Source organism: Paroedura picta, chromosome 3, assembly GCF_049243985.1.
Source record: "Paroedura picta isolate Pp20150507F chromosome 3, Ppicta_v3.0, whole genome shotgun sequence".
NCBI classification, from domain to species: Eukaryota; Metazoa; Chordata; class Lepidosauria; order Squamata; family Gekkonidae; genus Paroedura; species Paroedura picta.
The window spans coordinates 158,849,301-158,876,236 of record NC_135371.1 but is presented as its reverse complement, the minus strand read 5'-3'; the positions used below and the strand labels follow the sequence as shown (position 1 = coordinate 158,876,236).

Below are 26,936 nucleotides of genomic sequence, written 5' to 3'. Positions count from 1 at the left end.
ATGGTTCATTGGTAAGTTTGTTTGAGGGCCTTTATTCCCCACTTGTCTGTGTGTTTGCTTGTTTTTTACAAAGTTAGAATGTTCTGGAAACTTGGGTTTCCCCCTGGATTTGCAGAGGTCTCATTCATACTTGTGGCTGGCACACCATTGTCTGGATTTCACAATGCGTACAGAGGCCAGCACTTTACAGATAAACCATTAGAATTATGAAATTAGCAGCAGCAATGAAAAGATGCCTCTATTGTACTACCATCAGCTCCTATTCACTCGCCAGTCTGCTCTCTTTTAGAACCTTTAAGGGAGGATTGGGTGTGGGGTGAAACATGACTTCATGTTCTTCCTGCAACTGGGCAGTTTCTCAGGTTCAACTTCCCCCATTTTTAAATGGGGTGGTACAGCCTGGGGTTGTCATCTTTTCAATGGACAGAAGTCTACTGCAGTGAGTGGCCTTTAACAGTTTCACGAGAAACAAGAAGTTACAGGGAAAGCTTATTCCAGCACGATGATGCAAGGATGGCAGAAGTTTCACCGGCTGCATAAAATTCGAATACACCCCAAAATATACCAAGCCTGATCACTGGAGGATGGCTGATGGCAGCCCAGCTTTCAGGGGTTCCTGATCTTCTCACTAAATATCTCCAGAGTTCACTGCACTGCGATTTGAAAGCCACTGTTGACAGGGAATACTGGGACGATTGTCTCCATTGCTAGGCTTTCCTGATATCCCTAGAGCTGCCAAGCCCTCTGTTGGGGCAGGGCATCCCCCCTCCCCTCCTATGAGGTTGCTTCACTTCCAGTAAAAAAAAAACTGGAGGTGACATTGAGGTAGCTCAAGAAATCTCCAGAAACTCTATGGTAAAACCAGAACTTTTCCAATGATTTCTAAAGCTATCACTGGAAGTTATAGTTTCTAGTGGCTCCTAGAGCTACTTATGTCACTTCCATTCTCCCCACACCAGAAAACACCTGGAAGTGATGTCATGTTGCTCTAGAAACTGCCGGAAAAGTTTCCAGTGGTTCCGAGAATCATGGTGTACATGACATTAGCGTGCCCATGTTCCCACCCCCAGTCTTCCAGCAGTTGCCAGACAACCCTAGCCTCTGTATGAACAGAGGGATCTTTACCACCCCATGTTGTCTGAAGGATGCTGGTTGCAATTGCCAGGACACAGTGGACATTACGAAGCTCACTGGGAGGGGGGAGTGCTTTGGGGACAAACATTTATGAAGGCCACACGTCACAACGTAAGCACAACTGCATGCAACGGGTGCCAGGGCACAAAGGAGTTCGCGCCTGCCACCGCCGGACATTACCTGTTTTATAAATATTTCTTAAACTACCAAAGGTTTTTAATTTCCACATTTTACGCTTGGCTGCAGAGGGTCCGGAGGGGAAGCAGGAAGCGAAAGGCAGAGAAAGAGAAGGGAGGAAAAGAAGAAGGGGAGAGAATTCAGAGGAGGAAAAAATAATAAAAAAGCAGAGGCTATCAGAACCCACAGACCCCGGGAAGGTGGGGGGGGGGAGGTGGCAGTGGTGGTGGATGAGTGAAGCACTGCGAAGGACAGTGAGGAAGAAAGTTGTGAACACCGTGGTAACCCTTTACTGGGTGAAGGAATTGTTAGGGAGCATTCCAGGCCACTGTATTCAGAACAGAGATGAACACCTTTGGGCTGGTTACAATAGCTGCCTAGCAAATACATGACAGAAAGGAGGGGGTAGGGGTGGGCAGCTCATTTGAACCGCATTTTGTCCTGTCTGGATTTAGAAGAGGACAGATGTGGCCTTCCACAGGAATTCCCTAATCAGAACACCTTCCTAATTTTGCCTACAGTGGGCATGGCATATCTCATTGCATCCCCCCCCAAATGATAATTAGCATCTGCAAAGCACTTTGAAGGATTCAAAGAATTTTACATACATTAGCCCTTCCAAAAACTGTATAAGGGAGGCAGGTACATTATTGCAATTTGTGGGCCTTAAACTGAGTCAGAAAGTTCAGATAGATAAGACAAAGATGGCTTGTTGTCTTGTTCTGATCACATCTCTTTCTCTAACCGCAGGCCATACACAGAATGGAGAGGGGATTTAACCCTTCCACTTGCTTTCCCTATTCCCGTCATTCTACTGTTAACATTTTAAATGAGACAAGATGGGCCCTTTACACCCCATCCCAATACTAATAACAAAACAGGGAGCCCAGTTTCAAATAGCAAAAGTGGGCTGAGATTGAAAGCTTAACCCTCCTCTTGCTTCCCTGCTGAGTCTGTAATTTGCATTTTATGGACAGTTCTGTGTGACCCTAGAGTGGCTTACTTATGGCCACTCAACTGAATTCACGGTAGACGTAATGTTCAAACCAGGATATTTTCCAGCTTGGTGCTCAGCCATTTGATTTAACTTTGCCAGCAGTCCGGAGGGGGGAAATGTCCTGCCTCTTTAATAGCAGATTAATAGAAATGGACAGGATAAGCTTTTCATGGCATGGAGCTAAATAACACAACCCGGTAAATAATGTATTCTGAAGCTTCCCCAGGCCTGTTTGCACTCTGTAACTATGCTATGCCAGCACTCATCCTATTTCCTTTGCTCTTGCTTTGCGCACCTGAGGCCAGATAAACTGAAAACAATATGGGCTTCCTGTAAGATCAACGTCTCTGGGAGTCTGGCTCCTTGGGTGGGGAGGGGGGTTGTTGTGGGATGAGGTGTCTTTTGGGCAGTCCGTTCAGTAGCTGCTGGATGCCAACAAAGGTGACAGGGAGGGAGAGAGAGATCTGATCCAGAGGGTGGAGTCCACAGAGAAGCTCCCTAGGGTAAGCCCCATTGAAAATAATGGGGGCTACAGCAAAGCTATTGTGCATTTCTTTTTCAATTCAATGGGGTTTCAGGGTTCCCATGTTGAAAAGCATGCATGTGTATGTGGGCAATATATGGAATTTTTTTTTCAACTCAGACACCACCACTATAATTTTGAATATACTTGGGAACAGGCCTCCCCCTAAAGTTAAATAGTACTAATTCACATACCCCATGCAGGTAACATATGCTGTGATACAGGCATTTGCACAAATGCTCTATTGCACCGAGGCCCTGGCTCACATCACCTCCCACCCCACTCCATAAAGTGCCCAATTGAGACTAGATGGAATCTGTATGATGGAAGAGAGTCAGGAGCAATTCTGCCCCCAGAAGATGAGACACAAATATAAATTGGCATTTTGTCCTGAGGGACATGATTGTTTACTTCAAATGATGTAGCGGTTTGACCTCTCCCCTATTCTCACAAATATGCTTGGCCTCAAAATTTCACTCTGTCAGTTGCAAACTGCCACTGATCCCTATTTGGGACCACAGCCTCCCTTTCACAAGAAAAGATGGGAATGTTATTTCTAAACACACATGTAACTTGGGCTCATCACTGTAGAGGGGAGGCATATTTCTTTTAAGCAACTGAAGCGTCCCTAAAAAAGGCATGCTGGGCCTCTCCTGCTTTCTGCAGTAATCTTGGAAAGACAAACAGCAGCATTATATGCCCCAGGAACCTAGTATTCAGTCTCCTTTATAGGCTAAATAAAAAGGCTACCTCAGCTTTAAGACGCACAGTATTGACAGCTCAGTCTTACCTTCTGCCTGCCCCACCGAGCCCTCAGTTTTTGAAGGCGTTGCAAGCTTCTTCCGTCTGTGTTTCTTTCTGTCCGCCATGGGGGATGGAGGAGGGTCTTTGCCACTGCTGCCAGGGCTAGATAGCCCTTCTGCAGCCAGGACTGCCTCTGTGGACACATATGGGAGTAACAGGTCACATGGTGAGTAGCTAAATTTTCTTTGTGGATCAGAAGGGCCTAGCCCAGTCAGGAACCCTTTTCTTTCCCTGGGAGATCTGAACCCATTCTGAACTCACCCGCCTTGGAAGAGGAGACAGAGCGCTGCAGGCTCCGGTCCGGTTTGCCCAAGAGCTTGACTGCTTGTTCAGTTGGAGGATTCAGCAGACCTGGACTTGGGCTAGCTGTGGAGAGAAGAATATACTTATGTGAAGGCTGCTACTGTCAGATCAATGTTCTATCCAGTTTTGCACAGTCTGCTCTGACAATCTCTCTCTCTTGCACACAGGAGACCATGAGTTTGGAACTTCCTAGGATTGGAAGCAGGCAGCAAGCTCAGCTCTGCAAATACTAACTGGTTGGTGGTCCCTGACCCCAAGGAAGTCATTTGGCTTCTGCCAGGGCCAGGGCATTTTCAGTTCTGACCCCCACTTGGTGGAATGAGCTCCCAGAGGCGAACCGAGCCCTGCCTGATGGCTCAGTTCCACAGGACCTGCAAAATGGAGCTCTTCCATTTGGTTGATCCTATAATATGTAACACCCCCCCCAATAAACGCCCCCCATAGGATCATTCTAATGTGGATCTACTGGTAGATATGATGCAAGGACTAACTATGACAATTGAGGCTACTATTAAATACAGATGGTGGTTTAATGTTTCTAAAATATTATTAATTTTAACCTAAAATTGTTCTGTTTTATGATTTTTTTAATGTATATTTAGATTTATTGACTGCTACTACCGGACCACGCCAGCTCATGGCAGTTTACAATAAGCCTCCTATAAAATCACAATAAAAACACAACTTCAAGCAGCATAAACCCATCTATTCTCTCCCAATTCACCAATCCATATCCAGGGATGTATACTGTCCTGAGCTGGTTTGCAAGAGGACAGGATAGAAATTGGAATAATAAATAAAATGTCTGCCATGGGAGGAAAGCCCAGTTATGGAGTGTCTGACATTCAAGTAGGGGCCAGCACAAAATGGCCGCCATTAAGGGTGGAACTAGCTCTCTCTGCTTTGGGGTCCCCTTCCCTAAAAAAATGGGGACCATTTGCTCTACTGATATCCACAGAGAAAGAGGCTGCCATGTCTGAAGACTACAGGAAGTTTGTGTCTATGACATGCCTACTTGGGATGAGCTCATCACTTAGCTACCCAGTCAGCCGACAGGGAGTAACCTGAATCTTCTTGTTCTCTCTGTTACCTTCAAGATCCTTTCAATTTTATACCCAAGATTCAAAATGCAAGTGAGCTTCCAGAAACACATATCAATAGGTGCCATATTGGATCTTGATGCTCAAAGATCACAGGCAGGGAAAGGACTTTCCCAGAATCTAGCACTCAAGTTCCTTTACCTTGAGATGACAGGGATTGAATATGAGGTCTTAAGCAGCCAAAGTTTAAAGAGTTCAAATGAGGCAGGGCATCAAGAGATACAAGAATCCTACTGATTTCTGCCACCTAGAGTGTGGCCGAGAAAGCCGGAAATCAGCTCTGTATTCTTCCCCAAGTGGAGACCACAGCATCTCCGCAAAGAAGAGAAATTCTCAGAAATTCAAGGACTCCTCTAGAGGTCACTGCTGAATCATGTTACACAAAAGGTATCCCAAAATACGAGCTCTTCAGGTTTGTGAAGCCAAGGTTTGCTTGTTTTAGTGAATGCACCCGTTCCACTTGGCACCACAGGGAATTTCTGTACAAGATTTGATTTTGTTTAACAAGGTAAGTGAAATTGCCCAAAGCTAACATGCATCCTATTAATTCAGTTTCTTTTTTTATAGTGCCAGCTTGCTTGTGTGGAAGGACAAGGGGTGCAGTAGAACCAGCAGGTTCAAGAGCTCTCAAAGGAACTCTCAAACTCTCAGAGTGGTTATGCATTTAATTAGCTGCAATTATGAGAGCATCGATGAACAAACTGCCCAAATTCCCTTGCATGATGGAGTCAGACTGGGGAGACCTTGGCTGTTGTCCCCACTATCCCCTCTCAGCCTGTCTCTCCCCCCCCCCCCCATGAGTTGTTTTATAAGGACAAAATGGCCATATATGCCACAATGAGCTCCTTGCAGGAAAAGTGGGATAAAAATTTAGCTGATGCATATTTCTTATGAATGGAATGATAACCCATTGGGACTGAAATGTACCATTGGGAATCACTATATCTATGGCAACTAATCCATGCATCTTTCTCCCATGTCAGTCAATGGCCATGTGAATCACTGATCTGTGAGCATATATATCTGTTCCACATAATATATTTCTGGTAAGGCCTTGTAGGAGAAGTGTGTCTCATTGCATAAGTGCCACTCAGTGCTTAACACCCACTCAGGGTGGCTGTCCTGCCCCTGAGTGCCTCCTCCTTCAACTGGCTTGCCTGTCTGTCCAGCGGCCAGCCAATCACCTTCTATCCCCGACTCCTGACCACCCCCTCCTTCTACTTCCCTCTGAGGCTCGGAGGCTGCAGATTCCTGCCGTGTGAGAGCTGCCCCTGCTGGTGAGTTCCCTAACAGCTACCTGCAGCCTTTGGGGGGAGAAGGAAGTAGATTACAGAGTTCTTTCACCCCCCCCCCCCTCAATCTACCACCTGTTGAATTCCTGAATGCAATGGGCTAGTTTCCAATGTTTAATAGTGTTTACTCAGAGTTCTTTGGTAATTACAAGCTTTCTATTTATGACTGATAACTTCATGTTCATGCATCTCAGTGCCCGTGAACTTTGGGATTTTTCTACCTGTGGATTGTGGTGGGTGGTAGGGGTGAGGAGGGAACCCTGTTTGGCTTTTGTAACCACATTAGTGACAAATTCTGATTGTTTCTAAAAACATTTTCAGGAAACAAATGATACTTGAATGTAGACTGCCCTGCATGGCAAGCATGCACATATACTGCTTGGGTAATACTCTGTAACACGTAGCATACATGTAGTATACACAATTTTGTTGAAAAAGCCTTTCTAGCATGTGTGACTGCAGCAGAGCAGTTGTATGCAACTTTGTCACACACATCATTTTACACTTGGGTTGCAATTTTCCCCCTTCATGGAAATGCTTTCCATGTAGGAAATATGTCAAGTTTCAAGGAGCCCGCAGTTTATTCTGTCTGTTGATTTTTCGTAATTCTGTTATGCTCAGCATGGTTCTGCACTAATTAAGGTTAAACGAAAAACAAGACCACAGCAGCGTCGTGGTGCCAGGAACGAAGGTGGGAATGCTCTCCCGGCCTCCTCCAAGTGACTATAATTTCACAGAGAATTATAAATGAAGGGAACACAATCTACCAGAGTGTGAACTAACAAACAGTAATTATACACACGTCCTACACACGCATAAACACTGTGCGGTATTCCTTGGGGATCATAAGGAACACTCAAAGATTATTCAGACTATGCCTCAGTGTGGCTGATGCCCCCTCCCACCTCCATCCCACTTTACTTTAGTACTGGAGGTCCCAAAATTTGCCATGATATCTTCTGTATTTCTCTAGTCACAAGGCAGATCCTGTGGAAGATAGATGGGTCACTCACTGGTGGGAGGACTTCCCATGTCTAGGAAGTTGGTTCATATCTGTTCTCCTACTTGCTGTCTTAGTATACTTTTAATCTTTGCTACCTAGCATCTGTTTCCATAATGAATTGGTAATAACTGTGGCAGTCTTTCCGCTCCAAACCATGGCATAAATGTTCCAAAACGGAGAGCGCAACACAGTAAGGTACCACGACACATAAATAGATGTTCTCTTGGGGTGTTTTGTATGGGGAAAGCACCACCGTGATCATGTGAGAATTGCGGCTTACACATTTCCACTTAACAACTGCATAAAAAGTAATGGCGGCTGTGTCTGTTCTCCCTTAAGTACTCCCATAAGTGTCATTCTGGAGTAAAAGCACTGGAAAGAACATAAATATATACCTCTTTTTAAAGAAGGCTACGGACCTTCCTTTTGTGCTGCCTTTGGTCTCCACTGATAATAGCTGTGCATAGATGACCCATGTAAAAGTTGAATGCCCACCTGGAGAGGGACAGTGGGCATGAAAGGACTGGCCCTGTCCCCTGCTTCCGCTATGTCCTCAGCGCAGTACAAATGTGCCAAAGTATCCATATACGTGATCCCTCCCTGTGATCAACAACTGGGCCACCAGTGTCGCTGGTCACAGGAAGGGACCATATGCACAGACAATTTCTTTGCACAGTCACCTGATGATCATATGGAGGTGGGGGGGGGGGGAAGCCTGCATATTCATATGGAGGTGGGGGGAGAAGCCTGCTCTTCCTCCCTGCACAGGCAAATTAAGGACAGGTCATCTGCCTAGGGCTTATGTAGACAGCAGCTGAATTTGTTTTTTATAGGGAAAATGTGATGGGCCAATTTTCATTTTAAAAAACAATGCATGGATGCTTCTACAAAGGAGAGGTTTTCAGTTTCTTTCATTGCTGCTGCAAATGCAGAGGTGTGGACATTCAAACAGAAATTTCACAGGGGAGTTTTCTGTGAATTTGGTCCATTTTCCCCTTACCACCATCCTTTTCCTGGTGTGTCTCACACACACACACACACACACTGCACCACCAGAGAGCTTTTTAAGAAGTTTAAAATAATTGGCAACTGCTATAGCACTAATGTTATAGCATTACACTATTTTAAAAAGCCCCCACACATACACAAACCACAAAGCTCTCTTTGTCTTGCCAAAAAGGATGGAATAAACCAAATTTGGGGAAGAACTTACTTGAGGATGAGAAAGGGATGACTGGTGCACCTTTAGAGCATGACATCCTATGCTCCCCCAAGTGCGCTGCTTTGTAAGCCAAAGAGATAAACTTCCACATGGAAGGAGCTCACATCAGCTGCCAGAATTTTATGGTCTACAGTTTGTCGTCAAAGATGGCTGGAAGCACAGTTGCCAAAGGGTCATGGGTTCAGAACAACCTGTGTCCACTCCCAGTAAACGAAGCTACCCAGGGCGACAGAATCCAAAGCTGCATTTTAGTTATCCCAAACCTGAATGTTGGAAGGAGTGCTACTTCAGCTTGGTAAACTCAGTTCATACTGATCTGGTTGAGGATCTGTTGACAGCAGGGGACTGCTCTGGGAATGAAAACAGGACTGGAGTATGCTGAGCTCAGTGGCTACTGCTGTGCTACAAGCGGGCAGTGTAGGGCAACTCAAGTTAGCAGAGCTGCCAATGACCACTCATCTATGGCATCATCTCACACATGAAGCTGCCAGATACTGAATCAGACCTTTGGTCCATCAAGGTCAGTATAGCCACCTCTGACCAGTAGTGGCTCTCCAGGGTCCCAGACGGGTGTCTTCTACATGACCTGCAACCTGATCCCTTTTAACTGGATATGCCAAAGATTGAGTCTGGGACCTTCTGCATGCCAAGCAGATGCTCTCCCACTGAGCCGCAGCCCCCCAAACTGGGAGCAGTGCAAGAGGAGACAAACTGCCCTGTCTTGGCCAAAAGAGACTTGGGCAGAGTTGCTGGGGCTTCGCTCTACTTGCTCCTGGCCACCAGCAGTTGTCTTGGGCAGCAGCACATTGGGAGAGTTCCCTGTCAGTTAAGCAACCAATCCACTCTATCAGTCAAAGGTGTACTAGCTGGAAACTGGAAGAACAAAATTCCAACATACCTGTGCATTGGGTTAAAAACATATTAGAACCAAACTGGATAACGTAACAGGTTGGATTCAGAATAAATGGGTAATTTCCACCAATCCCCCTTTCCTGCTCATTCCCCTGTGTCCCTCGTCCCCCAGGAGTACAGGAGGCTCTCACAAATTATGCAGTTGAGTTTCCCCACAATCTGTCATTAAACGTATTTGTTTGGACCCTACTCAGTAGCTGTAAGCACAAGGCGACTAGTTAGCAAAAATGTTTCTTTGCACAATTTGACATGCCACCTAGCACAAAAACCTTATGCTTTGTGCAACATGGCTAAGGAAAAACATGGGGGGGGGGGGCACTGTCACAGAGGCTGCTGCAGCCACAAGTCACTTACTGCTGTCTCCCACTCCAACACTGCTCACGTCCTTCACCAAGCCATTGATGCTTGAGGAGGCGCCGCAGGCTGAGATGGCTCGCGGTGGGCGCTTGCCCGGCACCTTGACGGTGGTACGGAGCAGGTCCATTTCTTTGCCGTGGGTGCTATGGATGTAATCCTGGAGGGGTGAGAAAGGAGGAGTTAGGAGGAATGGGCACCATGGCTTTTCCTCTCTGCCTTTTAAAAGCAATGCCTCTTCCATCTTCCCAAGCACAAAGGTGCAGTTCATACTTGCAGGAGAACAAAGTAGGGGGAAAAGAAGTTGCCAGTCTCTAAGGTGGTGGGACAGATGGGTGACTCTAAGGAAACTGTTATTTGCCCCACTGGGGAAATGGGATCTGTATCTCATTAGTACACACACATGATGCCTGCACAGAGCAGAGAGTGGCTCCCTGGGGCCATTTCAGGGCTAGAACCTGGCACAAGGGGAAAAGCAGGTACAGAGTCCCCTCAGAGACCCTACCACCCTTCACCACCTCTCTCATGCAGGTTTGCGGTTACAGATAGGTCAGGTAGTCACAGTTCGCCACCCGACTTGCCCCTTTTAAAATACAGAGGAAGCCTCGACCATTTCACCAATCTCACTCCCAGAGACCCCGCCGGATAGGGTAGCCCAGTCCCCTATAATAATCACCCCTCACTTGGACTCCGCACAGAGCTGGAGTCTCAGACACGGCTTCCTTCATACTCTGCCACCATTTATTCCTCTGAGGGAGGGGGGAGAGCCTCCCCGCAGAGCTCCTGACCGCTTGACCAAGGCTCCTTGGCACCCTTGAAAGAGGAGAGGCTCCCCCAGAAAGAAAAGCTGGGGAAACCCTCTGGTGGTAGGCCCACAGAGCCCCAGTGTGAGACTGCGCAGCAGACTGAAGATGAACCTTCTTTCTCCACACTGACCGCCGTCTCCCTTCCTTCCACAACTGACTTCAACTGCCAACCTCCCCCAGTGTTCCATCAGCTCCCATTGGCTGCCGCTGGGAAAGGCCAAACTGGACCTGTCCATCACGGAAGACCTAAGTCTCCCTGTAGCCCTGATCCAAACTGGGGCCTAAAAATTAAGTGCCGAAACCCCAAAGAGATAAAACTGATCTCAGCCAGGGCTTTTTGGCCTTGGCCCTAGCTTGGTTGAACTGTGCCTGAAGAGATCAGGGTTGCCTTGGATCTTAAACCATTCCGGAGGGCCTGCAAGGCAGAGTTGTTCTTGAAGGCCAGGAAAAAACACCATAGATGCTGGCCTCCCTGTCTGACAACCCATCCACCAGTTTTTAAAAATCCCTGCAAGCTCTAGCCAACCCTCAGAAAGGCTTACATGATCAGGAAGAGGCAGTTTTTTTAAACGTTAAAAACGTTAAAAGCCTAATTTGCATAATTGTTTTGTGTTTGTTGTTGGTTGCCCTGAGCCGATTAGGGAAGGGCAGAGTACAAATAATTTTATCATCATCATCATTTCATTTTCTTTGTGCTCAAATGCTGTATTATGTTACAGTTCAGCTGCACACTTCATTGCATCAACTGTATGCAATAGTAAGCTAAAACTTCTTTCGTTGAGCAACCACAAAAACACCTCCTCATCTTTTGGCTCATGTTTACAGAGGTACAAGAAGTGGACTGTCTAGTTCAGAATACCTCTAACAAGTAAGGTTTCAGTTCCCCTTCCCTCCATCTCTAGGAGTTGAGGGAGCCAATTCTGGATTTTGTAATAAGAAATCTAATGGAGGCTATTAGGCTGCAGTTCTACTAATGGCTTGCTGGTGGCAGCAGTGAGTAAAGTCTATTAGTGAAAAGGAATGAGAGATGAGTTGGGAGGGGTGAACTCCTCATTGGGGTCTAGCTGCTTGTGATCTGGACCACTTCATTTTCCATAGTACTAGAAAGGGCCCGAGGGGTTGTCATTTTACCACCCCTACCATCTCTCCCAGGGCACTTACGTTAATGCTGGGGTGGTAGAAGAGAAGTCCATTGCTGGACAGGGTCACATATTTCTTCTTCCATTCCTTGTTCAGAGAATTGCCACTTCGTTTCAGCAGGAAACTCTGAGGGGGGAGACAACAGGTGTGAGTGGGGATGCCTGGCCTTTGTTTCCTTCCGCCTCTTTAAGAGGCAAAACCGACCAGTGGCTTGGAACTTAAGAGGTCACCTGCTTGATGGGTATGGCACGGCCACTCCCCGTGTTTTCACCTCTGCTGTCCAGGCTCCGTTTCTCCGTGTCACTTCCTCTGCGATTCTATAAAGAGATACGGAGAGGTAAGTAGAAATGGGGCAATGCCTTATAATCCAGAGGTTTCTTCCACATCAGTTTGTGTGCTGAGGAATTCCTGTGGACCACAGAGGATTCTGGGAGGAATTTGAGAGTGTGATCTGAAAGCCAGGCCTGTTGGAGCTCTTGTTATAATCTCACGTGAACTGAAACTGCACCCTATAACAATGATCTTCGATTATTCCAGACCCCAAGACCCACTCTTGAACCCCAGGTGGCAGCATGGGACCCAGTGGGTGGGAAGCATGTGACAAGTAGTAACAGAATATTAGAGTCACGTGACAGGAAGAGGAGCCCTGCATTTAGGGGAAAGTTTGCCACTGTGCGACCTCACCTCACCGTGTCACTGCTTGTGCATAGAAAGAGGAGCAGGAAGTGCACCACCCTTGCTCTCTAGGCACGCACACAAGCAGCATAAATCAGCAAAATAAATAATCTTTTGTACAGAGCCTGTCACTCAGCAGATGGGGACCCATGACACCTCTGACACCCATGACAGCCCTGGCCCATGAATTGAAACCCACTGCTCTGCAGCACCACACTGCAGGAGAAAATCAGGGGCGGCAAGCCCACCCCTCTGTAGAAAAGTTTGTCCACCATTCCTGATGTCCTGATAAGCTTTTAATCTACATGTTTCCTCCATTCTGTGGAAGACGTGTGGAAATCACTGCCTTGATCCAAAATGGTGGTCACACTATTGGCTGCAGACTCTTGGTAACAGAAGATACCATGCAGAGAACTCTCAAATATACAAAGGTTTTTGCCACTAGATACTTTTGGCCAAGTCATCAGATCTTATAGTGGGGAGGGAGGAGGAGGAGGAGGAAGACAAGGGAAGGCTGCAAACTCTAGCTGGCCTTCAGTGCTTCCTTGCAAAGGCTACAATTTGTTTTTATGGCCTTTCAAAGATGATTGTGCTGGGCTGACACCCCCCCTTCCGCATCCTCTCCCCTCTTAGCAATTCCACAGCGCTCCCATGGAACTCACAGTGAAAAGGCTGGTCCTGCGTTTGGTCCCGCGATGGAGGGAGCTCGGTGTGCCGATGAGGGCCACAGCTTCTCCACGCAGCTCCCGATGGCTGATGTTGGGTGTGGAAGGCAGGGATGAGGAGTAGTCACTTGTGTGACCGCCGTTACTTGCCTAGGAAAGAGTTGAGGAACATTCAAACTGGCCCTCTTACCCAAGGAAAGGACAGAGGCTCGGTGTACCACAGCACAAGCGGTGAATAGAACAACTTTTAGACCTTAGGTGTGCTACGACATCTACCCCACATTTAGAAAACACCTCTGGGGTAGCTGCCAGTCCAAATGGAAGGACCGTGAGCTGGTAAGAAATATATTTAAAGCGTAGGAACCTGTGATAACCAGGGTGAAAGCTATATGAAAGTAAGCTTCTGGAAGGCCAAGTACACAAAACCAGCAGGTTAATGCTAACAACTGTAGGATTAAGTAAAAAAAAAAACATTTTGAACTTTCTAACATTGAGAAATAAATTTAAATCCCTCAGGTCCAGGACTGATCTAAGACCTCCATGTTTTTTGGGAACTAGGGAAAAACCTGGAAAAAAAACTGTGATGGAGTCAGGAATTCTCTGTACTGCCCCTTTTTGGAGAAGGACTGACAGCTCCTGGTGCCCCAACTCAGGCATGAAATTATTCAGGGCCTGATTGGGATGTTGGAGAGGTGGCCCCAACCTGGTGGAATGAGCTTCTGGGATTGCTAAGGGCCCTGTCGGATTTGTCAGCTTTCCGCAGGGCCTGTAAGACGGAGTTGTTCCACCAGGCGCATGGTTGAGGTCAGGGCAGAACCTCGGCACTCCAACTAGGACCCCTTCCCACGTTGTAGTAGGTTTGGTAGATCTGCACCCACACCCTGGTGGAAGAAGTCTTGGCCTCCGGCTGAACAAGGAGGGAGAGGATTGATCAATTAGATGTTGTCGTTGCTTGTTACTTATTGTAAGTGGGGGTTTTATGGGGTTTTACTGGTTTTTAACATTTTATTCTGTGAACCACCGTGTGTTCATAGGAAAAGCTGCAGTATATAAATAGAATAAATAAATAAAATACAAATACATTTCTTAAATAAAGTCTTCTGAAACATTTTCCAAGCAGAGAGAGAAACAGCTTACAGCCAAAGAAGCTTTGAATAAAACTCATGATAGTAGTTGTGGAGAATGTGTCCTGCCAACACAGTGGCAAGGAAAGGACCAAGGGAAAGGGGGGAGCTCCTCCCCATGGAGCATGTGACAATTAGTCAGGAAAACAGCCTCGAACTATCTTTGCAGGGGGAGGGGCTCCCACTGGACTATTACAGAGATACCAGAGGAAGAGAGTCTCTAGTGGCTGGCCTATGCAAGCACAGTCCCAAAGTGTACCTGCACAAAAGACCAAAGATGAACTCCTGGTTTCTTTTGCCAGAGGTTATATATTTTTTTGCTTTCCTAAGCATCCACAGGAGCAGCCCGTGGAGCTGGGCTGGCTCAGATACTGCACTGCAGAAAGGACATGCTCAGACAAATGCCCAGTCAGCCAATCCCTTAACACCCCTTTACCATTTACACCCAAGAGGCTACTCTTGAACCAAGGAGATTCCTCTTACCGGGGTGGAGACTGCAGAGTGGCTGGGTGTGCTTGGCAGAGATTTGCAAGATGCTAGGAGCTGCTGCTGTTTCTTCATATTCACAATCTTCTGGGCAACTGAAGTAGGGAGAAGAGGTAGAAGAAGAAATTCACAGATAAATAATGGGGATGCCAAGATCATCCAGCCCCTGAGCCCGCTTCAATTTGTAAATGATCTTATGCCATTAACCACACAAAATTAATTGTGGGGTTTGGCTATATCCCTACAAACTCACACATGGGTGCACCCTCAATGACATACATGTCCCGCCGGCACTGAACCATCACAGACCCGCACCACTTTCTCTGAGATGAACACTGTAGCAGCCAACTCATGCCCTGAGAGAGCCCATTTGCAGGCTCTCCAAATCTAGAGCAGCTAGCTGCAGTGTGATGCAGTGCATTTAAAACAATAAAATACAATCTAAGAGTTCTAAAGAAGCAGCAAGGAATACAGCAACTATTTAAGAAGCAAATTTGAATGAATACAAATGAACCAAAGAGCAGAACATGTATCTCCTGCAGACATGTGCTCCAATGCATCCGGTGAAGCGAGCACTGACTTGCAGTGGTTTCAGCTGGAATACAGTTTGCTAGTGTTTAAGGCACATGAAACAGACTAACATGGTTGACCCTTTGCAATTATTACCACAGATGAGTGATGGTTACATGTATATGCCAATCATTTTAATACTAGAAGACACTTAAGTTAGTGGAATGGGATTCCTCTACCTTTCCCCCACTCCAGATGCTGCCCACTGATAACTCCAAAATGTTCTTTTGAGAGAAAAGGAGCCCAAGGAACAGGATGAGGGGCCCAGTAGAAGTCTGCAGCAGTGGGAGTGGGGATAGGTTAAACTCTGTTTTTCATGCCCTGCGGAACTCTTTTAAGGCCCCACAGGGCTCTGATCTCACTAGTAACGCTAGACCAGGGGTAGTCAAACTGTGGCCCTCCAGATGTCCATGGACTACAATTCCCAGGAGCCCCTGCCTGGGAATTGTAGTCCATGGACATCTGGAGGGCCGCAATTTGACTACGCCTGCGCTAGACCTTCACTTCTTAGCACCGTTGTTGCCAAGAAGTACAAGCTCGTGCCTCTCCCCTGCCAAAGACTCAAGGGTACCCCCCAGGGAGACATTCACCTTCACTGAAGACACGGTCGACATTGAGCCCGTAAGTAGCGCATGTCTCGTAGTAGAGGCAACGGCGCATTTCAGTGCACAGAGTCCGAGCTCGGGAATCCTCAATCACGCGTGGGTTGCTGGCGCTGATCTTATCTGTAAGGAGACAGAAGAGAGCCTTTGTGTTCGGAGCTGGACAGAAGGTCGCCAGCCTTACAGGTTTATTGAACTGTTGTCTATTTTTAACAAAACGACAAAACTCAATAGCAGTCGAGCTGTGTGACAGAATCTGCTATGGGCAGAAATGAACATTGCCCCATTTACAAGAGGGGCAATTGACTCACTCACCCAAGGATTACATTGTGTGCATTAAAAAAAAAAAACTTTTTGGTAAGTCATAGTTGTCCATAGCAAATCCATCCTATTAAGTTAATAAATACTTTTATTAAGACCAACCATAACAACACATATTTTGAAGCCTGCTTCACATTCTCCTATGTCCTAGTTATAAACATTTCCTTTCCCCTTTTACAGATGGGCTGCGTGTGGATTCCGTATGCATTTGCTCATTGTATTTCTTTAGAGTGTGTAGATGTTGCCTCTCCAGAGATCTTCTCGGGGTGACTCACAAATAAAACCAATGCAATAAAATAATAAAAACAACCATTTTAAAATGACCAATATTCGTGCAAACTGTAAGGCAGCGTTCAGTGGCCTCAAATGAGACCCACAAACCTCTGAACTAGAAGCAGACCACAGAAACAGCTTAGGAAGAAGGAATCCATTCACATCTTCCCATTCGTATGTAAAGTGAGCAGAGAAGGGGGGAGTGCATCAATCGACAAGCAGCAGAAAATGGAATAGAAAGGCAAGAGGAGCTAAACCCTTTCTACAGACCTCCCCAGGCTCGGCTGTTCGAAACAGCACGCTCCCAACTTCTCCCTAAAATAGGAACTGAGAGCCGAATGAGACATTGCCTCTAACTTGCCCCTGCCATGAAGACTTGGAGCTTCCAGTTCCAACCCTGACGTGCTGCAGGATCCCAATCAGGATCAGGACTGGAAATTGGAGCAAAATGGGCTTCAACATCCCCATGTGGTTTTACCAAACCAAAATAGCCCCAAGGAGGGCTGCATGTGCCCTGAATACATCCCCCCCCTCCAGAGGCAAGTTAACACCCAGCAGGGAAAACAGCACTGGTGGTGGTTGGGAGCAAAAGGAACTTGGATTAAGGTGATTGCAGTATATGAGGATGGTTTCCTGGATCTAGCTTCAAGTCTCTGTGGTGGCCCTGAGTTAGATGTAACATCTAGTTTGGGCCTGTGCCATGCTGTAAGAAACAGGCCTCAAATGACAAAGCACAGGGAGGTGAGCAAAAGATGGAGAAGGCCTTATTCCGCCAGTTACACTCTGTTTTTTATTAAAGCCACAGGCACTCCCCCAACCCGATTTAAGTAAAAGCAGGGGAACATGGTGATATATGAATATGTCGCTCACAAATTGCCCGTTGACTTCTAATTTGGCCCTTTGTCCCCCAGAGAACTGAAGGTAAAGAAGTAAGACTTTAGCCATCATTCTGCCCTGTCTGAACTATATCCATGCTAAGTTAATTCATAGAAAAACAGTTTCGTGTACCATTCGGTTCTCTTGTTGGCTGACCCTTCTGAACTCAGCACTGAGTCACAGAGTTAAGGTCTGTGTGTTTGTTTTTAATGGCTTTGCACTGTCCAAATTTGGCACATTAGTCTCCTCCATCAGGGCTATGAGTATGTGCAGCCTCAGCTATTACAGGACTGTTTCTCGGCCTTTGCTGTTCTCCGCCCCTTTTGGCAGATTTTCCTGGTTCCTGGCCTCAGCTGGCCTCTTGATTTTACACTGACTCTTCCCACCAGTGCCTTGATCCAGATGACTGGACTTAACTTTATATCACTGCAACCTGCCCTCTTGGACCAGTTGGCCACTGCCCTGAGTCTTGGACAGAGTCCAACACAGAATTACCCGAGTCATTATCCAGTCCAGCGTCTGGCATATGCCAGGGCACTGGGTTATTGCTAAGAAAAGACCTTCTCCAAAGGACTGCCAAGATCACTGCATTCCTTTCCCAGTGGAGATTTCTCTTCTCCTCTTCCCCCCAATGTTTTAGTGCTAGGCTAAAGCAATGCATTTTAAGAGAACCTTGGGGACCCATAGCTGATTTTATTAGTTATCTAATATCACTGTCTGATAGTCTGTTCAGCTGGTTTACTGTTTTGATTGATTCTGACTGTCATCGCTGCTAATTTTATATTTTTGTATTTTGATATTTAAGCTTTTTAATGGCTATAGATTATTTTTTCCTGTTAGCTGTCACTTAGATGGTCTGGTCGGACAGATATAAAGATTTTAAATAAGAGGCCACAGACGGCACCAGCAGGATTCCCCGTTTCAAAAGCAGGTCTGTGTAACAATCCAGAGGACACGCACTCTGTGAATGCGCTGCAAAACTGCTGCAACTAGCATTGTTAAGGTTTGTTTGTTTTTTAAATTTCTAGTGATGAATTTTAATTTCTATGCAGGCAGTGAAATCTGGTGGAAACTCAAAAGTCACAGAAGGGCTGAGCAAGATTAAGGAGGGGCAGAAATTCAGCATATTGCACAGTAGGGAAGTGCTGTGGTTCAGTAACAGAGCATCTGCTTGGCATATAGAAGGTCCCTGGTTCAATCCCTCGCATCTCCAGTTAACAGGATCAGGAATCAGGTAATGGGAAAGGCCTCTACTGGGATCCTGGAGAGCGGTCACCAGTCAGAGTACACAATCCTGACTTGATTGACCAATGGTCTAATTCTGTGAAAGGCAGTTTCATGTGTCCCCATGCTCCCTCTCCACACTAAACAGATAATGTTACGGATATTTGTAAGAATCCAGCTTTGTTGTTACAGATGTGAAGAACTTCAATGTGATATATTTATCACAGCGTATTCAAACCCCTCTCCAGGGCTGGCCCCATTCTGTAGATATCTGAATCCACCTGGGTGATGCACAATATAAAGATTATCAGAGGTGGGCAATATTATTTTTAGTTTTTTGAAAGTTGCCTTAAGGGCCTTTACACAAAAAACGGAGGACGTAAGGCTCTTTTGTTAACAACAGAGCTCGGAATCCTTCACTGAAACACAGATATGCAATGAAGAGGTGCCCCTCTCCTGTTGGAAAAAACACTGAGTGTAAAATAAGAGTTAACCATAAGGCTCATTAAGACTCAGGGGAAGATAACAGCTATGTAGAGGCTTTGACTGAAATCTTTTGCCCCATTTTATATTGTGGGGAGCTGTGAATTTAGGGACAGCCCTGTATTGTATGTTATAGTTATTTTAATATGCTCGCATAAGGAGCTTTGCTTTAATATCACTTGTTATGGTGGTTGCAGATATTGGCTGGTTATAGTCTAGGAGGGCCCAGATCAGGTCTTGCCTGGATTCTAATAAAATTCTGCTCTCTTTTGGTACCATTTATTATGGAATTATTATACTCAGCTTCCCCTTCTAGAACTCCATTGAGTGGAGGGTCCTGGTACCTGCCCCCCTCTGGTCCTGAGACTAACGTCCCCTTTGTGTCTTCTCTTACTCACCCTGTGTGCCCACAAGCGCAAGAGCCATGTCAGAGACTGCCCGGTACGTGGTAAGGAGCCCATAATACTGTGACAGCTCCTGGAAACTGGCCTCATTCTCCAGGCTGAAGACAAAGATGACGGCATCTGCCCAATTGGCAAACTGGAAGAGAAGGAAAGCAGAGGGAAGTCCCAGTCAACAAGAAGGGCTCTCTCTGGTGAGGGTATTTATACACGTTTAGAATGCAACCACAAACATGAGAGGAAGTTGTTTTTACTTTACTTTATTTACTTTTTACTTTACGTGTGTGTTTTTTTTAAGCAGGAGGTGCTTCTAGCAGCAGAATGGAACTTCCCCCATCTGCCGCCACCCATTGATTTGTCCGAAATGCAGCTGTTTTGGGGACAGTAGATCCCAAAGGAAAACAGCATGAGGGTAGATCAGAGGGATGCAGTGGAAGTAAAGGTAAAGGTAAAGGTATCCCCTGTGCAAGCACCGAGTCATGCCTGACCCTTGGGGTGACGCCCTCTAGCGTTTTCATGGCAGACTCAATACGGGGTGGTTTGCCAGTGCCTTCCCCAGTCATTACCGTTTACCCCCCAGCAAGCTGGGTACTCATTTTACCGACCTCGGAAGGATGGAAGGCTGAGTCAACCTTGAGCCGGCTGCTGGGATTGAACTCCCAGCCTCATGGGCAGACAGCTTCAGACAGCATTTCTGCTGCCTTACCACCCTGCGCCACAAGAGGCTCTTGCAGTGGAAGTGGGCACTGGCAAAAAACTACCCTCCTTCCCCTTTTCTTTCATTGACAGGATCCATCCCCTTCACAGTCTGTTAGATATCTCTGCTCAGAGCTAGCCCAACACAACCACAATTCCCAAGGCCTGGGTCTCATGACTTGCAGTTCTAGCTAAGCAAAGCATTTTCCCTGGCCCTTTGGGTCACTCACACACTGAGAGCTCTGTGCTTTCCAGGCATGTAGGACTTTGGTATGGGGCTCTACACGGGCCTGCCCTTGGGCTTGATCCGGAAGTTGCAGCTGGTGCAGGATGTGGCTGCTAGGGTCCTCACAGGAACACCTTGGAGGGCCCACATCCAGCCTGTGCTGAGGCAGCTGCATTGGCTTCCAGTTGCTGCCCGGATCCGGTTCAAGGGCTTGGTACTTACCTTTAAGGCCCTTCGCGGTCTGGGTCCTACATATCTTCAGGACTGCCTTTCACCCTATGCCCCCTGCAGAGCTTTATGCTCTGTGGGAGCAAATTTACTGGTCATACCTGGCCCCAGGGAAGCACACTTGGCCTTTAAAGTCCTGGTGGAATGAGCTCACAGAAGAGCTGTGGGCCCTGTGGGAGCTTTCATGCTTCCACAGGGCCTGCAAGACAGAGCTCTTCCACCAGGTCTATGGTTGAGGCCGGCACAATAAGGGTTATCTGGACTCCCCTCCTCAATCACTCTACTGGCGACTGGAGATCTCTCTCCCATGTTCACCCCCAGAGGCGTTATCTTTAAAGGGGGGTTTTAGTTGTTTTATGCTGCCATTTTACATATATATTGAATTGTATAGGAGATTCTGGATTGTAATTTTTAGGGGAATTTTATCCGGGGTTTTTATCTACTGTAACCCACCTCTAGCCTTGTGGGAGTGGCAGGCTAAAAATCAAATAAACATAAACAAACATAAACATAAGGAGTGCGGCACTCGGAAGGAAAAGGTTTAGATCCCTCCTGTGCCGTCCCCCCTTCCTGAACCGCCTTGGGGTGCACCATTTGCCCCACCGGGGTTTGTAGGTGAAGTGATATGGCTATGCAACAGTTTCCCAGGGGAAACAAAGCATGAAGTAAGACCCTGTGAGCTGTGTAAATGCTTTCAAGAGGAAACAGACAGCAGCTTGGCTGCTCCCTGGGTGGGAGGTAATCTCTGTATTTTCAAAGAAAAGAATCCAGAACCATTCAGTTCCTTCCAGCTGCCCATGACAGATTCAGTTATAAACTGAATAAAGTAAAGAAGCAGCATACAGTAAAATAATAATAATAATAATAATAATAATAATAATAATAATAATAATAATAATTGCAATTAGCAGCCAACTCTTAACGAACTCAGTGTCACTCAAAATTATTACACTATTGTATTACACATAGTGGCATACAGTAAAGGGAGGGATGATTTCTGATTAGGCAAGAAAAAAGGGGGAGGGCCTACAAGCCTGTTCCCACTCCTGTCAGAACTACAATTCCCAGAGTTCCCTGCAAAGGAGGACTATCTTCACATAGTGTGAGCTGTACAGTGTGAGCTATACAACACAGCTTATCCAAAATGCTAAAGGGCTGGGGTGATTTGCCAGCTGCCCACTCCTGGTCGACAAGAGAGCATCACCTTGGCATCTGGAGGGCCTGCTTCCTCTCGAATCAACAACAGATGGCTCTGCCCATCCACCACCACTTCCTTCTTGAACTGGCCCCCTGGAAGGAAAAAAAAACAGCAGAGTGAGGAGGGGCTTGAAACCCAAAGGAAGCTGCCCCACCCAGGAAGAAACCTGTACAGCTTGGCCAGAAAGCAGCTTGTGGCTGTGATGAGGGACAGCGATGGTGCAGAAAGGTAATCTGAGACATAGGCGGGATGTGTGTGTGTTTGTGTCTCCATGCTGGGAGGAAAGCTCTCCTACTTGTCTGTCTGTTCTCCCTTGTCACTTCTCCTTTCCCCAAACATGGTGAGAAATGGAGAGAGCATGAAATTCCCTGGAAAGATGAGCACAGGTTCTTCAAGGGAGGGCAGAAAGGGAGATCTGTTTTGGGGACAGGGAAATGAAGACCACTCACCCTCAGCTGGTTCCAGGCCCAAGTAGGAGCCAGTCAGGTAACGATGAACAAGCGCCGATTTCCCACTCTTGACAGTCCCAAGAACACCCTGAAGAAGGCAAAAGAAGAAAGAACACGACAGGGTGATCACGAGGCAAGGCACTGTCGGTGACTCTCTGGACTCTTCAGGTGTCCTCAGAGTTCCACGTTTTACCTCAGAAAATTGTCCAGTACCCAGATTATCTCCATGATCAATACAAGGTAACTGAGGTGTGACAGAAACTCCTGAGAAAGCCTAGTTAGCAAGGTGAGAACTGGGAGGATAGGAAAGATGAATAGACAGGACTGTTACCCAACTGCATTTCAGAACCGTGGACCTGCTCAGAAGCCACAATATTGACATGGCTGTTTTGTACTAGTTAGGTTGTGGCAATAAAGGCATTTGTAGCCTCTTGAGGCTCTGAGTACTAAAGCTAGAATTATCCAACACAAAGCCACTCCTGTGAATTAACCGCATGACACTGCCTAGGTGATATCAGGCAAATGTGTGATGTTACGAGGAGAACGTGTATTTTCTGAGGAGCACACCCGTTGGTACGTTTGTAAGCTAAGAACACCTACCAATCGGAGCTCGGGGACGGAGCGGCTGAGGGTCCATTCCTGGCTGTTCGCAACGGCTTCTGAGGAAAGAAAGCAAGTCGGATCAGTCATAACCATTGAACGCCAATAGTTAGGTTTTGCATAGCAATTTTCAAGGGTTCAGAGCGCTTCAGAACAGCCTTGTAAGGTTATCTCCACAGTGTTGATGGTGAGAGCTGAGCTAGTCTGCTTACTGCTAATGCCATGGTAGTGACCTGAGGACTGAGGAGGTAAGATGTCAACTGGGGTCTTCTACTGGAGAGCTTTAATTTCTAGCCATTATGACAGCATTAGATGTCTCAACAAGTATGTTTGAGATGGGCAAGCTTCTTTCCATGCACCCGCTCCCTTCCACCATGCACACCTGAAGTTTTCCAGGTTCAGGGAACCATCAGCCAAACTTCAGTTGGTGATGATAGCCAAATGCAGAACCGTGGGCAAACTAGAACTGGTTTCCTCCCCACAATGGGATTTAATCCCAATTTAGAATCCCACTGGTCACAAGGCAAGAAACCCCAGTTTGCCCAGGCATTTTTCATCCAGGCATCATCATGGCAAGCCGAAGTTACGATGGAAAGTGTCTCAAAGCATAAAGCCTTCAATCACATTCCACATGTTGGGGAGTGGGGCAGGGAGGCAGAGGAAGAATGCAGGAGACTGAGAACCAAGTTTTGTTCATGTCCAGTGTGAACAAACGGAATTATGTTGTGACATCTGAATGTGACCTGTACTTCCAGTTTTCTCATCAGATTAGATGCGAGGAAAGCTCCCCCCCCCCCTTCGACCGGCAAGCACATTCTGGCAGGCTATTGTCTCAGGGTGGCAGGAAGCTGTGGTGTGGCCGCAGCTTAATAAACAAAACCAGAGAAGGCAGGCAGTGAAGCTGTCTTTCTCCCCAGAACATACCATCAGCTGCTCTCCGGGGACAAGTCCCTCTAGCCTTTCGGCTTTCCCACGCACAACAGTCAGGGCTTTGTGGCCCTTCCGGGGAAGGAGAGAACGCAGAGGATGCAGCTGCAACTCATGCACGCAAACCACAGTGTGTTTCCAGGGTCCCGAGGCACGTGCCAGAGTGGCAGAGAAGGCATCGATCATGGCATAAAGAGCCAGTTTAGAGCAGGAGGAGGAGGGGAGGTTAGGAAGCAGGTGTTCTGACTCCCTGGGAAAGTTGATGGAGACTGGACTGGAATATTTCATATCCCTGGGCATGCCAGCAAAGGAGGCCTTAGGTGCCAGTCCTGCACTAGACTGAAAGAAATAGTTCCAAGCCACCTGGCACAGCAAAAGAGGGTGCAGAAGGGAGACAGGGATAATATTCTGCTGAAACAAAGTATGTCTGTTAGTGGAACAGAACTTTCCTACCTTTCCCCTCTCACTGCAGCCCAGTGAAGACTCCAAAAATGCTACTCTCAGGGGAAAAGGGGCTCTCAGGAACAGCACGAGAGGCAAATCAGGGTTCAGAAGGGGGAACTGGTGGAAGTTTCCCATTCCATGTGCGGAAAATTTAGTCTAGCTCCAACTCACAGACTATATGGGGAAATGGGAGGGTGTGGAAGGGACATCACTCACAGAGAAGGAAACAGAGAGATAACTTAACCTGGACAGAGGAAAGTGCTACAAATTATTTTCAATGAGTTTGAATATTTAATGAAGCGAGGGCCTCTGAGCATGCAGGAAATACCTTCTTTGCCTCTAGGGAGTCCCCTTTTCAGAAACAATTCACCCCATCATTGGAGGGCATCTGGCTTCAGACCTCCCATCCTTTTGTTATTGGCTCCATGGTTGCCATCTTGTGACTGGTCCCACCTCCAAGGGCAGTCATTCTGTGGTGGTGCCTGCTACTCCCAAAATCCCACAAATGCTCCCAGGTTGCACAAGGGCTCCTGGGGCACAAAGGCAGGGAAGCAAGGGCAACTGGACAAGAGGAATGCTCTCAAGGACTTGAAATTCCTTTGGTCATTCACGTTTTGAACAGTGCATTTAAAATACCAGGCTCAATTTTACATGCACAGGTTTACTTGCAAGCTGAATAATACCAATGAATGTCAGCTATCAAATATTAAATATTATTGCATGCCAATCTATCATGTAATCCATTAAATGTCATCAGATACTAAATGCTATGGCATTTAGCATATTATTAAATACTATTAAATATGATTCATTTCGTTTATAGGATACCTTTCCCTATAATGGAACCCTGAAATTCTCAGGAGGATTATCATTCAGGCACTGACCAGACCAAGGGCTGATTAGTTTCAACAAAGTGACTACATCATATGAAGATCAGCTTGGTGTAGTGCTTAAGAGCAGTGGCTTCTAATTTGGAGAGCCGGGTTTGATTCCCCACTTCTCTGCATGCAGCCAGCTGGATGACCTTGGTCTAGTCACAGCCCTGAGCTGTTCTCACAGAACAGTTTCTCTCAAGAGCTCTCTCAGCCCCACCCACCTCATAGGGTGTCTGTTATGGGGAGAGGAAGGGAAGGGGACTGTAAGCCACTTTGGGCCTCCTTCGGATTGTGAAAAGCAGGGTATAAAAAGCAACTCTTCTTCTTCTAAATATCTTTGTCATCTATCCAACACTGTTAGAAATTACAGAATGTCTAATACAGATAACAATTATTCGGTGAACATCCAGCAAGTGAATAGTTTCTGTATATCTGACAGTGAGCTTTTGCCAGGTGAGTTTGAGGGAGCAAATTCATTCCAACATTAGTGATAACACATAGATTTCAACAGGATCAGCATTTTGTGGTGATCAGTGGGCTGCAGGATACTCCACATAATGGGGAAATAACTCTCCACCCAGGACTGTTTCAGCAAGGAAAACAGCTGGGGGAGGCAGGTGCCCTCCCTCCCTCTGCTGGTGTTCTAAGGCCAAACAGGCTCAGCTATAAACAGCCATTCCCATGGCTGCTGTGTGGCTGCGGGCTATCTGAGCTGCTTCTGGAAGACTTGGACCCAACTCTTTAAAAAAGTGGACATCTAGTCTGGTCCTTAACCACAGTCCCATCCAGGATGTTTCGGGTTGCCTGCGAGGAGGAGACACACAAAGGGCCCTCGCTACATGCTCAGATGCATGTGGTTTACTCTTAGTTAACATGCTGCATGGATAAATTGTGGCACCAAAAAAGGAATGGGAAATTGGCACAAGGATCCTCTTGGAGTCTGAATGAGCCCACAGAAAAATCATCGGCAGCTGCATAGGCTGGGAGAGAATCAGCCTCGGAGAGAGACAGGGGGAGCATTGATGAATGAGAAGTAGGAAGCTGTGGGAAATCCACACAACCTGGGCTAATCTCTCCCCCTGACAGTGACATGCTAAACCCAGAAGACAGCTCCCCAATTTCCTACATGGCTTGGTGGATCTGGATTAGAGCCATAAACTTAGCAGGGGGGCTGAAGTCAATTTAGATTTCCTAATACTCCCCATCACCCTTCTAACTAAAGTCTAGGGTTCTGGCTGGCTTTCCCAAGTCGCTGTGATCACAGAAACGGACCCCATGGAAGAATCTAGCTCACATTTAGATTTTTCCATTCAGCGGGCACCCCTGCTCGTACAGAGCAAATTAGCTCTGCTCATCACCCAAGCCAGATGTTCTCCATGTGCTGGAGAAGGGAGATGTTTATTGCTTTCTTTCATTTTACACACACACACGCACACGCACAAACGGCAAGTCCCCCATATTTGAATCCAATCCCAGCTTAAAATCTCCCTGACTGGAAGGGCCCTTGCCTTGCTCACCTGAGGATCAAAGACAAATGCACAGAACCGGGCACAAAAGCACAGCTAACGCCTCCTCCATGTGTATGTGTGTTACTATGGAACCGTTGCTTAGCAACAGCACCCTGCACGTCACCAAGGTAACCAAAGAGAAAAAGGGGACAAGGAGAGCAGCCCCCCTGCCGGTCCTCTGATACAGACCCAAAAGGGGCATCCTTGCTATTGCTGTTTTGAAGCCACGACGGCACTCCCCTTTTGGCTAGCCCAAACTAGCACATGGTAGCCAGTCCGTTTCCTTATATCAGTGCCCTGCCCCTTCTTCTCTTTCAC

At 46.8% G+C, this 26,936-nt stretch overlaps 1 protein-coding gene across 3 annotated transcripts in view; it reads right to left on the bottom strand.

Annotated features, from left to right (window-relative positions):
* Positions 1-26,936, bottom strand: part of AGAP2 (ArfGAP with GTPase domain, ankyrin repeat and PH domain 2) — a 146,015-nt gene that overhangs the window by 11,408 nt on the left and 107,671 nt on the right. For 2 of the 3 annotated variants that reach the window (XM_077328967.1, XM_077328966.1), the window contains 12 exons: positions 22,865-22,923; positions 22,265-22,352; positions 21,822-21,907; positions 19,465-19,606; positions 15,878-16,012; positions 14,715-14,812; positions 13,105-13,257; positions 11,998-12,084; positions 11,789-11,893; positions 9,822-9,981; positions 3,897-4,001; positions 3,622-3,768 (listed from right to left, as the gene is read on the bottom strand). In XM_077328967.1, coding sequence (XP_077185082.1) covers positions 3,622-3,768; positions 3,897-4,001; positions 9,822-9,981; positions 11,789-11,893; positions 11,998-12,084; positions 13,105-13,257; positions 14,715-14,812; positions 15,878-16,012; positions 19,465-19,606; positions 21,822-21,907; positions 22,265-22,352; positions 22,865-22,923 — 1,365 coding nt within the window. Of the gene's footprint in view, positions 1-1,314; positions 1,375-3,621; positions 3,769-3,896; positions 4,002-9,821; positions 9,982-11,788; positions 11,894-11,997; positions 12,085-13,104; positions 13,258-14,714; positions 14,813-15,877; positions 16,013-19,464; positions 19,607-21,821; positions 21,908-22,264; positions 22,353-22,864; positions 22,924-26,936 lie in introns of all 3 variants that reach the window. The other variant, XM_077328965.1, reaches the window with a different exon arrangement.